Source organism: Scyliorhinus canicula, chromosome 9, assembly GCF_902713615.1.
Source record: "Scyliorhinus canicula chromosome 9, sScyCan1.1, whole genome shotgun sequence".
In the NCBI taxonomy this organism is placed as follows: Eukaryota; Metazoa; Chordata; class Chondrichthyes; order Carcharhiniformes; family Scyliorhinidae; genus Scyliorhinus; species Scyliorhinus canicula.
The window spans coordinates 28,930,652-28,943,658 of record NC_052154.1 but is presented as its reverse complement, the minus strand read 5'-3'; the positions used below and the strand labels follow the sequence as shown (position 1 = coordinate 28,943,658).

At 44.2% G+C, this 13,007-nt stretch overlaps 1 protein-coding gene across 4 annotated transcripts in view; it reads right to left on the bottom strand.

Moving 5' to 3' along the window:
• The window catches only part of LOC119971178 (myosin-3), a 1,049,419-nt gene that overhangs the window by 164,588 nt on the left and 871,824 nt on the right, over window positions 1–13,007 (bottom strand). For all 4 annotated transcript variants that reach the window (XM_038806379.1, XM_038806381.1, XM_038806380.1 and 1 more), the window contains one exon: window positions 2,830–3,019. In XM_038806379.1, the coding sequence (XP_038662307.1) occupies window positions 2,830–3,019 (190 nt within the window). The remainder of the gene's footprint in view (window positions 1–2,829; window positions 3,020–13,007) is intronic.

Here is a 13,007-nt window from a genome sequence, read left to right as displayed (position 1 = left end):
GATATTGTAACTGAAAAATCTATGCTTGTGCCTAATTAGTGAAGGTAATTTCAAAAAAACTTTACCTAAGCGTTTTTTATTTTTGTGGGACTAGAAAATGCAGGAGGGATCCTCCAGGCTTATCTAAACTCGCCTGGGTTACCACACCAGGTCCCTCCATCTCAACCCACAAAAGGAACATCTTCAGTCCAACATACCTGTTTCCTCGATTTGGGAGTTGGTAACCTAAAATCAAGACAGCCTGGAGCTGATAGTCTGCCCTGGATTATCTGTTTTTCACGATCAGCCCCTGGCCCTATGATAATGTGCAAATTACGTGAAAGACCAGAGGATGCCTTGTGACTCCCAGCCCATGTGATGTGGGATGATACTAGTCTCATTTCGTATTTTGTTTTTCCTTAAAACAGTCTATTCCAAAGAATAGCTAATATATTTCAGCCTTGCTGTCTATAATGATGTGAAACATTGATCTGAAAATCTATAGGATAATTCAGTTGTAATTTAGTGTTACAAATGTATTCCTGTTGAAGTGTTCAATATAATGGATAAAATGGCCCATCTGTAATAATGCGTGAAATCAGGAGCCATTTTTCATACTGCACTATATTTACTCATTCATTCTGTCAAAAGAAATATTTCTCACTGAGAAAAGTCTTAACAACAAACAGATATCACAAACCACTAACTCCTATAATGGTTAATCAATACTGCTGACTCCCAATGCTTTCCTCCTCCACCCATGCCACCAGACCAGCAAAAGGCTCAATCAATAGACCAGCAATTATGTTTGCCAGATTTGCGGCAGAAGATACTTACGGAATTATTTCAGGTTTGACAAATGCCCAGTTTATTCTTCATCCCATCACTTAATTACTAATCCTACATAATACTTATTGGCATATCATGTAGTTAACACTTCTGTTCGCTGACTGTGCAGACAACCTTTTCCTTCAAACAACGACAGGAAAGCATTGCAGCAATGATCTTGGCTTGCTTTTCTCACAATCCACAGAAATTATTACTCAGGATTTTGTGGTTCAAATATTCCAATTATTAAGGGCTATAACTAAAAGGGTTCAAGTTAGAATATTTTCTGTGAGTCAAATGGAAGATTTAGATATGAACTATTTAAATAAAAGACAATAAAAGGTTTAAATGAAATGACATTGTTTGATAGGTTAGCTCTTGAGATTTCATACAAATAAAAATAAAATCCAAAAACATTGGATGACAAAGAATGGTTTTAAAGCCATGTGTAGGGAAGATGACATAATGAACAACATGCATAGTGCAAAGTTCCAAATGTTCATGTAAATGATATTGTGTATCAACGTGCCTAGTCCCATTAGGCCATAGGCTTCCACTAGTTTTTTTTTAAAGATTTCAGTAATATCACCCTAAGTTCTGGGGGCACAATAAGGTTATCAGTGGGTGAATGAAGGACACCTGCTGTAACTCATTAATAGGTGATGTCTGTAATACACATAAGTTTATTTTAGTATCAAATGAAGCCTGGGCCTCCTGGCAGGATTATTGACAATTAGCTCCATAACTTCTTTACCCACAGAGCACTAAAAATCAGCTGCATGACTTTACAAGATTACCATGGATTGAATGCAAACTCTCCACCACCTTATTGGGATGCCAACCACAATTTGTACTGGAAGATTAAGGCTATTGTATATAATACGATGTGGCCTGAATGTAGCAAACTATATTTCAATTTATCAAAAAGGATCCAATATGCATTAGTGCCCATTTTTTCATTTAATGTTTATTCCATCAAACTGTGTATTTTGCATGTACTTAGTTTGAGGTTTAGAAATAATAGTTTGCTAAGTTAGAAACAGTTAACCTCATACTGACAGACATGTAAAATATGCATATTTGAGGGTTTTGCAAGGGTTTTGTAGAATAAGGCTGGCAAAATCATCAAGCGGTAAAGCATAAACACTTAAAAGAAACTTAAAGTTGGTTCTCTGAGGTTTCTGCCAATTTCATGCCGAGATTATGGCAGGAAACCAGGAAAACCCCGCAGAATTTAAGAACATAATCTGGATGCCTATTATACGCATCTCTAAATAAAATGGGAACTTGTGAATAATTGCTTCTATTGGGATTTTGTTTTGTACCAGTCAATTTCTCATGACGTTGCACCCAGGAAGTGAACAACACGTTCACAACAGTGAACAATAAGTGTGGGCTTCAAGTAAAAGAAAGTCAGACGGCAGGGATAATTGGATTGTATGCCTTATATATAAATCTCTTGCAATTTTTAAAGTCCTATACATTCCATTTATTTTGTGTAAAATAACTTGTGCATATATATTATTATTTATAGGTAAAAAAACAGAATGTACTATCATTTGGGGAACAGGAAAGTTGAGAGGCTGAAGCAAGAGTGCTCCTCTGCAGTACAGGCTGAGTAGCTGTGAGATGCAAAACTGAGCTACTGCAAAACTATGATGGATATGATTAGAATTTGCAATGTTAGAGACATTTCCATTACAAATATAGATATAGGATTTATAATGGCCAAAAGTAACAGGATGCACATGCAGCTGTAAGACTTTTAAAAAATGGTTATATAGCTGAGGTTAGCAATGTAACAGCATCCACTTTAGCAGTCCTGAACACGCGAGAAGAAAATTAAAACTTGATAAAAGTTTGTTTATATTAGCATTTTGTTGTACATGTGTTGAATTGACCATAAATGTACTTGCATCTTTCACTGGAATTTTTTATCCAAGTCAATTTAACTAAAATATTACACTGTGGCAAAGTTAGCAGTGACCTGTTTTATGGTCAACAAAGCATTAAATAGTTCACCTGTAATCACCGATCTCTTCTTTGTTGTTAATGGTTTGTTCTTTCAGTGTTTTAAGCTCTGATTGAAGTTTACGATTTGCCTGTTCATGCCGCACAATTTCTGTGATACGATCACTGAGCTGATTCTGAGTGGTTTGCAGGCTACTCCCCATCAGTAAAAGTTTCTCCTCATGGTGTGCCAGCTCCTGTGCTGTGAAGAAAGAAACATAGTCGCACATTAATGCAGGATTCATAGTCTGGTTAATGTTTCAAGGATATAACCTGCAGTTTATGCTTTTGAATTTAGTACAGGATACAACCACAGTCCCAAGGCCTTAACATAAGCCAGAGCTATTTTTAAAAAAGTTTTAGAGTACCCAATTAATTTTCTCCAATTAAGGGGCAATTTACTGTGGTCATCCACCTACCTTGCACATCTTTGGGTTGTGGGGGCGAAACCCACGCAAACACGGGGAGAATGTGCAAACTCCACACAGACACAGAGCTATTCTTTTGAAGGGCATCTGAAAGTCTTTATCATTTTCTAATACTTTTGGTATACAAAAATGTAAAATGAACTAATATCATTTAAGTTTGTCTATTTAATGAGTTCATTGGGTACCAGATTTTGTCTGGTATTTTGTCTTTTAAATCTATTTCCCATTTACTGGCACGAAAGTAATCACAGAACAATGTTCCATTTAAAAAAAAAGTAATCTACACCAAATTGGAATCTGTTAAATGAATATTTTATGTAACTGGTTCTTAATGCAAGAAAGAGGCACAATTTTTTTATACCTGGTTCATTGTTTTTTAACATATTGGGCTTTTGTGACAAGAATAATGGTGAGGTTATGAGTGCTCACTGCTATCGGGAGGGGGGAATTAAATCAAACAGCAAGACCTGGGACTGGATTCTCCCAAAATCGGGCTATGTCCCCACACCGGCGGAAAAACGCTGGCATTACACTCCCTAGTTTCCCGCAAAAAATAAAAGGCGTAAACTTACCTGCAGGGGGCTAGCATGGACCCGTCATGAAGCTCGCAGCTTTGGATGCGAATATGGGCCCCCGCACTTCCGGTTCCGAGTCCGTGCATGCGCAGGGCGGGGGCCTCCAGCGGCTGCGCTGCGCGCAGGGCAGACTAGAAACGCGGACCAACACGGACAATGAAGGTCCGCCCGATCGGCAGCGCGCCGTTGCATCGGTCCGACCCGAACGCTGTCCTGGCAGCCCACAAGGCCCCCCCCCCCCGGTGCTCGATCCCGCCGCCCCCATCAGGGCGTGCTAGTGTCCCGACCAGCCACACCACATTAATTCCACGCCGTCGGGAACTTGGCCGGTCGGGAGCGGGGTATCGCTGGGCGGGCCGCTGGCAATGGCCCCCCAGCCGCGTGGCGTAATTCACGGACCAGCGATTCTCCGGGCCCGATTCGGTCGGAAACTCGGATTCTCTGCCCCTGCGCCAAACGCGATTGCGGCACGGGGCTCCAGAGAATCCATACCCTGATGTCTGCACTTGCACACTTAAAAGTAAAAATCTGGAAGATGCTGCCAGAGCAACCCTGATCCTCCACATGTTGCATTGCTTTTTTAAAAATTTAGAGTACCCAATTATGTTTTTTCCAATGAAGGCACATCAAGATGAATAATAATTAGAATCATGGAAAAGTTACAGCGTAGAAGGAGGCCATTTGGCCCATCTTGTCCATGCTAGCCCTAGGACACCCAGGTGCCCTTTCTAATCCCACCTTCCTATACCCAGTCCATAGCCCTGTAGCTTAGAACACTAAAGGTGCAGATCAAGGTACCTTTTAAAAGAGTTTAGGGTCTTTGCTTCCACCAACTTGGGCAGCGAATTCCAGACTCCCCCTACCATCCGCGTGAAAAGGATTTCCTCATGTCCCCTCTACATCTGCTGCCACTTATCTTGAATCCATGTCCACTGGTTCTAGAATTCTCCACCAGGGAAAACAATTTTATCCTGTCCACCCTATCTCTTCCCCTCTTAATTTTGTACACCTCGATTAAGTCACCCCTCAGCCTTCTTGTTGCAAGGAAATGGACCTAAACGTATCCAATCTCTCCTCATAGCCACACTTTTCTAGCCCTGGCAACATTCTTGTCAATCTCCTCTGCACTCTCTCCAGAGCAATTACGTCATTCCTATAATGTGTCGACCAGAACTGCACACAGTATTACAGCTGTGGCCTTACCTGCGTTTCATATAATACTAACTTTCCTTACTTGTATATTCTAGATCTCTGCCAATGAAGGAGGGCATTCCATAAGTTTTTTTAAAACAAGCATGTCGACTTGAACTGCTGCCTTGAAAGACCTGTGTAGTTGTATACCAAGACCTCTCACTTCATCTACCCCCTTTTAGTATATTCCCATTTATTGTGTACTCCCTACAACTGTTTGACCTCTCTAAATGCATGACCTCACACTTCTGTGTTAAATTCCACATGCCACTTTATCACCCACTTCACCAATCCTTCTACATCGTTTTGAAGGTTATAGCTATCCTCCACACTGTCCACCACTCGGCCAATCTTTGTGTCATCTGCAAATTTCCAAATCATGCTTCCCACGTTCATATCCAAATCATTAATATATAACACAAACAGTAAGGGTCCCAACACCAAGCCCTGTGAGACCACGGGAGACAACTTTACAATGACAAGGGTAGCCATCGACCATTACCCTTTGTTTCCTGTTACTAAGCCAACTTTTTATCCAATTTGCTACATTGCCCTGAATCTCATGGACTTTCTTGACCATTTGCCTTGTGGACTTTGCTAAAATCCTTGTACACTACATCTACTGCACTATCTTCATCAACCCTTCTTGTCACTTCCTCAACAAATTTGATCAAATTTGTGAGGCAAGACCTTCTTTTAACAAATCCATGCTGACCATCCCTGACTAGTCCATGCCTTTCTATGTGACAGTTAATTCTCTCTCAGGAATTTTTCTACTAATTTGCCCACCACTGACGTACGACTAACTGGCCTACAATTGTTCGGCATTTCCTTCGATCCCTTTTCAAAGAATGGAGTACGTTTGCATTTCTCAAGTCCTCTGGTGCCTCCCCTGTGTCTAGAGGGGATTGGAAAATCATCCTCAGAGCATCTGATATCTCCTTCAGTAGCCTCAGAAACAATTCATCTGGTCCTGGCGATTTATCAACTTTCAAGGCTTTCAAACCTTCAAGTACTTCCTCTCTCTTTATGATTATCCCATCCAGAATCTCACAATATTCCTCCTGGACTACTATATCTGCATCATCCATTTCCTTTGTAAACACGGAGACAAAATATTCATTTAAAACCCTTCCCACAGTCTCTGCATCTACACATCAGTTCCCCTCTTCACCTCTGATGGGTCCCACTTTTTCCTTAACTAAGCTTTTACCATTAATATATTGGTAAAACATCTTTGGGTTTTCTCTAACTTTACTCGCTAATCTTTTTTCATGCCCTCTGTTTGATTTCCTTATTGACTTCGTCCCTGCACTTTCTATACTCGTTGAGGCTATCTGCAGTGCTTAGTTCTTTATGCTTATCATACACTTTATTTTTCTGCTTGACTGCCAAACAATCTCGTTGGCTCTAATTGGTTGAAGAACCTTGCTGACAGATGCCACAGAATCACTGTACGGGGTGATGTATGAGATCACATGTTGAATTGCAACATGTCTGTGCTCTAAAAGCCTGCAAAACCTTTGTGGCAGCTGTCAGCAAGGGGAGTGGCAAGTGCCATTCCTTCAACATTGGCTGCAACACCTGGCCACTATATATTGGCTTAAACGTTTAAATACTTTAGTACTAACTCAGCTCTGATATTACTCAATGTTGCACAGCTGGTACTGGTACTGTAGTAACACAACTAAGTTGTGAATGTGTTACAATGATGATGTGAGAAAATCTCACATCAATGATCCTGAGAAGTACTTTTTGTGTTGTACCAGAGTAAATGTATGTTTTATAACTTGAATAAAAAATGGAAAAGGAGCAAAGAACTTTGCTATGAAAAATACAGCACCATTGAGAAATTGGCAAATGATCAATACAACAAATGTAAAGGCATTCAAAAACACCAGACCTAGAAGATCTAACTCTTCAATCATGCAGTGTTCTTGCATATGATTTTGGCCTCATTTTGGGTTAAAACACTGTTACCCATAACTGCAAATTACAAGTTCAACATGCTATCTGCGGTGTCTGGCCCATTTAAGGGGCAATTGCTTATAAGGTCACATGACCTGGAAAACCCAATCAGGGAACAGGGTGGGAGTCCACCCTAGCAAGCGAGCACTTTTGTCTCAGATTGATTCCAGATGCTGATTGGAAGCCATGAAGCTGCAAGACTCTGTAAGATAGTAAGTTAGAAATAAAGGTCAGTTGTTTCATACCTAGCTGGTGAACCAAAGTTATTACATTGGCAATAAGGATAAAGCTGAGGACGTGTGGTCCCAAAACTGTGAAGTACAGAACCAGTTGAGGTCAAAGTCAGGTTGCAAAACAGAAGTGTGCTGCAGGAAAAATGCCTTTATTCTAGTTGATGCCTACATTGAGGATTGGACACAATGGGCGAGATTCTCCAACCCTGATGCCGGGACGCACTTCTCCACAGAGCGGAGAATCGGCACCATTAGGGCCGGCGTGGCGCCAGTTGGGGGCCGCTGTACGTGGCCGCCCCCGCGACTCTCCGTCCTGATGGGCTGAGCGGGTGTAAAAAAAAACCCAAGTCCCGCCGACGCCGTTCTAACATGCTCTGAGCCGGCGGGACATTGGTGTTGAAGGGTCCGGGGATGGCCTCCGATGTGGCCTGGCCCACGATCGGGACCCACCGATTGGCGGGCCGGCCTCTCTCCCAGCCTCCTTTCTTCTGCGCCGGCGCCTGTACTCCTGCGCTATGCTGGGTCGGGGCCGGCCCGGAGAAGGGAGACAAGGGAGCATGTGCGGAAATCGCACCGGTGGGACTGCGGTGGGTTTGCACCGGACCCACTGCGCATACGCGCATCCCCCGGTGCCGGCACCCATTCCACGGCCGGACCAGCAGCGTGAACCGCTCCAGCGCCCTGCTGGCCCCCTGTAGGGACTTAAATTGCTGATCCTCGGGACGTGTTAATGCCGTCGAGAAACGCGACGGCATTTCCAACGGCGTCAACACTTAGCCTCAGGATCAGAGAATCCCGCCCAATATATATAGAGCATCTAGTAGCTGGTTTAGCTCAGTGGGCTATACGGCTGGTTTGTGATATAAAACAAGGCCAGCAGTGTGGGTTCAATTCCCGTACCAGCTTACCCGAACAGGCGCCGGAATGTGGAGACTAGGGGCTTTTCACAATAATTTAATACTTGTGACAAAAGGTTATTATTATTATCTACGTTATTATTTTACAATCAATGGAATAGACAAGGGGGGAAGAAAAAGGCAGGGCGCGATTCTCCCAAAACGGGAGAAATCGTAAGGCTGCGCCCCTTCCCGCGCCCCTTCCCGACCGGGAACCGATTCTGGTCCCCGGTCGGGGCTAGCAGCCCGACGCCGTAAGCTCCGGCATCACGGGCTTAACGAATTTCGTTAAGCCTGCTTGCCGGAGTTAGCGCCGCTGACGCGTCATATGACGTCAGCCGCGCATGCGCGGATTGGAAGACTCCAACCCGCACATGCGCGGATGACGTCATCGCGTATTTGCGCGAAACCCGCGCATGCGCGGGCCGGGTGCCCCTCAGCCGCCCCGCGAATGGATACTGCGGGGCGGCGGAAGGAGAAATAGTGCACGGGCATCGGGCCTGCTGCCCGCGATCGGTGCCCACCGATCGCGGGCCCATGGCACACTTAGCACGGCCGTGGTACTGCCGTGCAAATCGGTGCCATGGTTATAAAAAGCGAGTTGTTCCCGCCGTTTTTACGAACGGCCAGACCAGGTGTGTTTGCCGTTCGTAAAAACAGCGTAAAGGGCTGGGACTTCGGCCCATCTATCAGCTGAGAATCGTTGCCGGCCGTAAAAAAACGGCGGCAGCGATTCGTGTCGGGAGTTGGGCGGGGAGGGGGGGAGAATAGCGGGAGGGCGGGAAAAATGTCGGGAAGGCCCTCCCGCTATTCTCCGACCCGTCGTGGGGGGCGGAGAATCGCGCTCGCAATCTTTTAAGCACGTGTGGGACCCAGACTTAGAGTCTTATATCCCTGAACGTGTCCGGTCCTAGATCATTTATGGAGAGAGTGGATTTTGTGAAGGCACACTATTAACCAAAGCCCCAGTCACGCTGCAGTGTTTTAAGTTTAGTTCCCCTGGGAGAGCCCCAGGAGAGACCATTGCAACCTACACTACGAGGACTCTGACATTGGGGCCATCCTGAATGATACGCTGAGAGATCGCTTAGCTGAGACAATAATGATTCCATCCAGGGAAAGCTGTTAGCGGAGACCGATATCAATTAAAAAAACGCACTGGTGATTGCGGTAGCGATGGAGATTGCTGAAAAGGGAGCACAGGAGTTTCAGGGCATACAAAATGGTGGTGCGGTTCATTGGTTAGGACGGGAAGCTGCAGTCAGCAATGGCACCAAAAGGTTAAGACACTAGTTTTAAATAGGAAGCAAATATAGCAACAAGCTATACATTTAGTCAATACATTTAGGGGTGTGATTGCAACACCAAGGATCGAAGCAGAGAGTTACCGGTGCGGGGATAAAACATTGCTTTAACCCAAAATGAGGCCAAAATCTTGTGCAAAAGCACTGCATGACTGAAGAGTTAGATCTTCTGGGTCTGGTGTTTAAGAATACCTTTACATTTGTTGTATACCCAGAAGCTTGCAGATTGAATGAAGCAGAATCCTATTCATGCCACAGGATGTCAGGAAGGCACTTGAGGCATTGGTATAAGAACAAGCCAAGCCTGCTCAGCGCTAGAGGCACAGTGTAGAAGATTTCCCTGTAAATGATTTGAGTGTTCGTGCCTGAGCAACATGAAAGTGGGCAAGGTAGCCTCCATTATAGTGGTGCTTCTGGTTAATGGTAAACCTATAGAGATGGAGGTAGACATGGAAGCGTCTGCTATCGTAATAGGGGAACACACGTTCTTGCGAGAAGGGGTTCAGCCTTTGGGTTTAAGGAACACATCCGCAGAATTGGTGACCTATATGGGAGAGGCCATCAAGATCATGGGTACTACCACAATACCAGTGATATATCAGCAGCAATCAGTGCCCAACTCCCACGAATAGTTAAACCAGGCCGAGGACCAGGTCTACTGGGCTGCAACTGGGTCAAAGAAATGGAATGTAATTGGACAGAAGTTTTTCAAATAACAAAGGAGGCCTTCTGGAATGAATAAAGAAATACACAGATGTATTTTGCGATGAGCTAGGGAAAATGAAGGGCCTGAAGGCAAAGATTCACGTAGACCGAGAGGCAGCCTCCCAGTTTTTCAAAGCCAGACCCATGTCCTATGCCTTGTTAGGAAAGGCAAAAACAGAATCGAAAAGGTTAGAGGAACTGGGAATAATCTGGCCAGTCCAGTTTTCAGAATGGGCAGTCCTCATAGTCCCTGTGATAAAACCAGACAAGACTGTCTGTATCTGTGGGGACTAATATTGAAAGTGAATCAGGCTGCCAAGCTAGACAAATACCCCATTTCAAAAATAAATTTGTATGCAAAGTCTATACCAAGTTAAAAATGAGCCGTACTTCTCAGCAGTTTGAGTTGGACAATGCTTCCTGAAGTTACATCACAATTAACACACACAGGGGGTTGTTTCAGTATACACACCTGCCTTTCGCCGTGTCATCAGCGTGTGCCATATTCCAGAGAATGATGGAAAGTTCATTGCAAGGATTGCCACGTGAAATGGTACATCCGGATGATGGATTGACAATGGGATCGACGGAAACCGTGCACCTAGCTAATCTGGAAGAGGTGCTAAGAAGACATCAAGAGGCTGGAGTTCATCTCAAGTAGAAGAAATGTACTTTTTAGGCAAATGAAGTGGCTTACCTGAGTTACATGCACATGGGTTGCACCCCATGGGATACACGGTTAGAGCAATAAAGGTGGCACTGGCCCCTAAAAACGGGACTGACCGTAAGTCCTTCTAAGGAATGGTGAATTATTATGGGCATTTTCTGCTGAATTTGTCAACATTGTTGGCTCCCATACATGTATTACAAAAGAAGCACCAACGTTGGTTTTGGAGAATGCTTCAGAAAGAAACTTTTAACAAGGTAAAGTAGTTCTTAAATTCATCTTGTTTATTGGCACGCTTTGACTCCTCCAGAAAATTGGTGTTAACTTGTGACACCTCTCTTTGTGGCATAGGTGCAGTTGTGTCTCATATAATGGACGATGGGTCTGAAAGACCTATAGGATGCGTCTCCAGAACCCTCTCAGAGGCTGCAAAAAGCTACATATTCTCAGATTGAAAAGGAAGGGCTTGCTGTCGTGTATGGTGTAAAGAAGTTCCACCAGTATGTGTATGGAAGGCATTTTACCATTGTAATGGCCCACAAACCATTTTGGGGTCTTTTTAAGGAAGACAGGGTTATTCTGCAATTACATCAGCAAGGATTCCAGATTGGACATCAATCATATCAGTATATGATTATACATTCCAATACCAGCCTGGAACTCGTTATTGCCAGAAGACAAGCACAGAATATTAACTGGATGGACCAACAAGCCAGTGCCTGAAGAGATTATGCCATATTGTATTCAGAAAGACAAATTAATTTGTCAAGTTGGCATCATACTTTGGGGAGCAAGAGTAGATTTTCCTGTACTAGAAAGGGAGTTGCCCCTGCCTGAAAGACATAGTGCTCATCTGAGTGTGTAAAAAAATGAAGATGTCCGACAGGAGTTATGTTTGGTGGTGTTGCTGACATTGAGAGGTTAGTGATGCACTGCAATCAGTGCCAGTTGAAACAAGTTGCCTGCTACAGCCCCTTTGCACACTTGGGAATGGCCTGGTCGGCCATGGGTGCCTGCCCAGATGGATTATGTGGGGCCATTTCTGGGCACAATGCTTTCCTCTGACAGATGCCCATTTGAAGTGGATGGAAGTGGTCGAAATGAAGTAAAAGATGTTTTGCATCACACGGAATACCCAAAGTCATTGTGTTGAATAATGGAACGGCCTTCACAAGTACTAAATTTCAGAATTTCACCTCCACGAATGGTATAAAGCACATCTGGACTACACCATACCACCCAGCACCCAATGAACTGGGTCAACGAGCAGTCCAAACCTTCAAGGCAGATCTTAAAAAGCAGTCAGGTATGACTGTGGAAACCAGAATGCCTCAATTTCTTCTGGATACCGGACAACGCTGCATTATATGACACGGCTGCCATCAATGGAATTATGCCGGTGTCTTAGGACCAGACTAAGCCTGGTGTTTCCGAATTTGCCGAGGAGGGTAGAGGCCATTCAGAGCAGTCAGAAGAAAAACCACGATTCAGGCAAAGCAGCAAGGTCGTTTGCAATTGATGAACCAGTGTGTGTCAGGTATTTCGAAAGCAGACCAAGCTGGGTCCCAAGAGTTGTTGTAGCCAAGACTGGACCAATACCTGACGAAGTGAATGTACAAGATAGAATTGTCAGGAAACATGTGGACCACTCACGTGAGAGTTGTCCCTGGAGCCAGCACTGCAGCCTGGAACCTTACTGCCAGCAGGAATCATTAGTTGTCCGAGTAGTGAAGTACCAAGTAAACCTGTGACAGGAGAGCCTGCCGTCACAACAGAAATTGATGAGGCCGAGTTGCCGGTACCCGAGGAGATACCAGGTGCAGCAGTTTCTGCAGGAAGTACCCCAGCAGAAGCATCCAAGTAGGTGGAGTTAGTCCGCTCTGCCAGAAAGTGGAAGCCACCAGACTAAATCTGTGATGGACTGGTTATATTTGTTAAATTTATTGGGGATTGTATCGTTTAGCCATTATCATTATATAAAAGGACTTAGAGGGGGAGGGATGTGATGTCTGGCCTTTTTAAGGGGCGATTGACTGATAGGATCACATGATCCAGAAATACCAATTGACAAATTGAGGACCAAGGTGGGCGTTCACTCTAGTCAGCGAGTTTTGCCTCATCAATTCTGGGTGCTGACTGGCAGCCACAAAGCTGCAAGAGCAGCATAATGCTGTTAAATTCCAAAAGCAAGTGTTACTTCTTTACATTTGCTAAGAAATTACT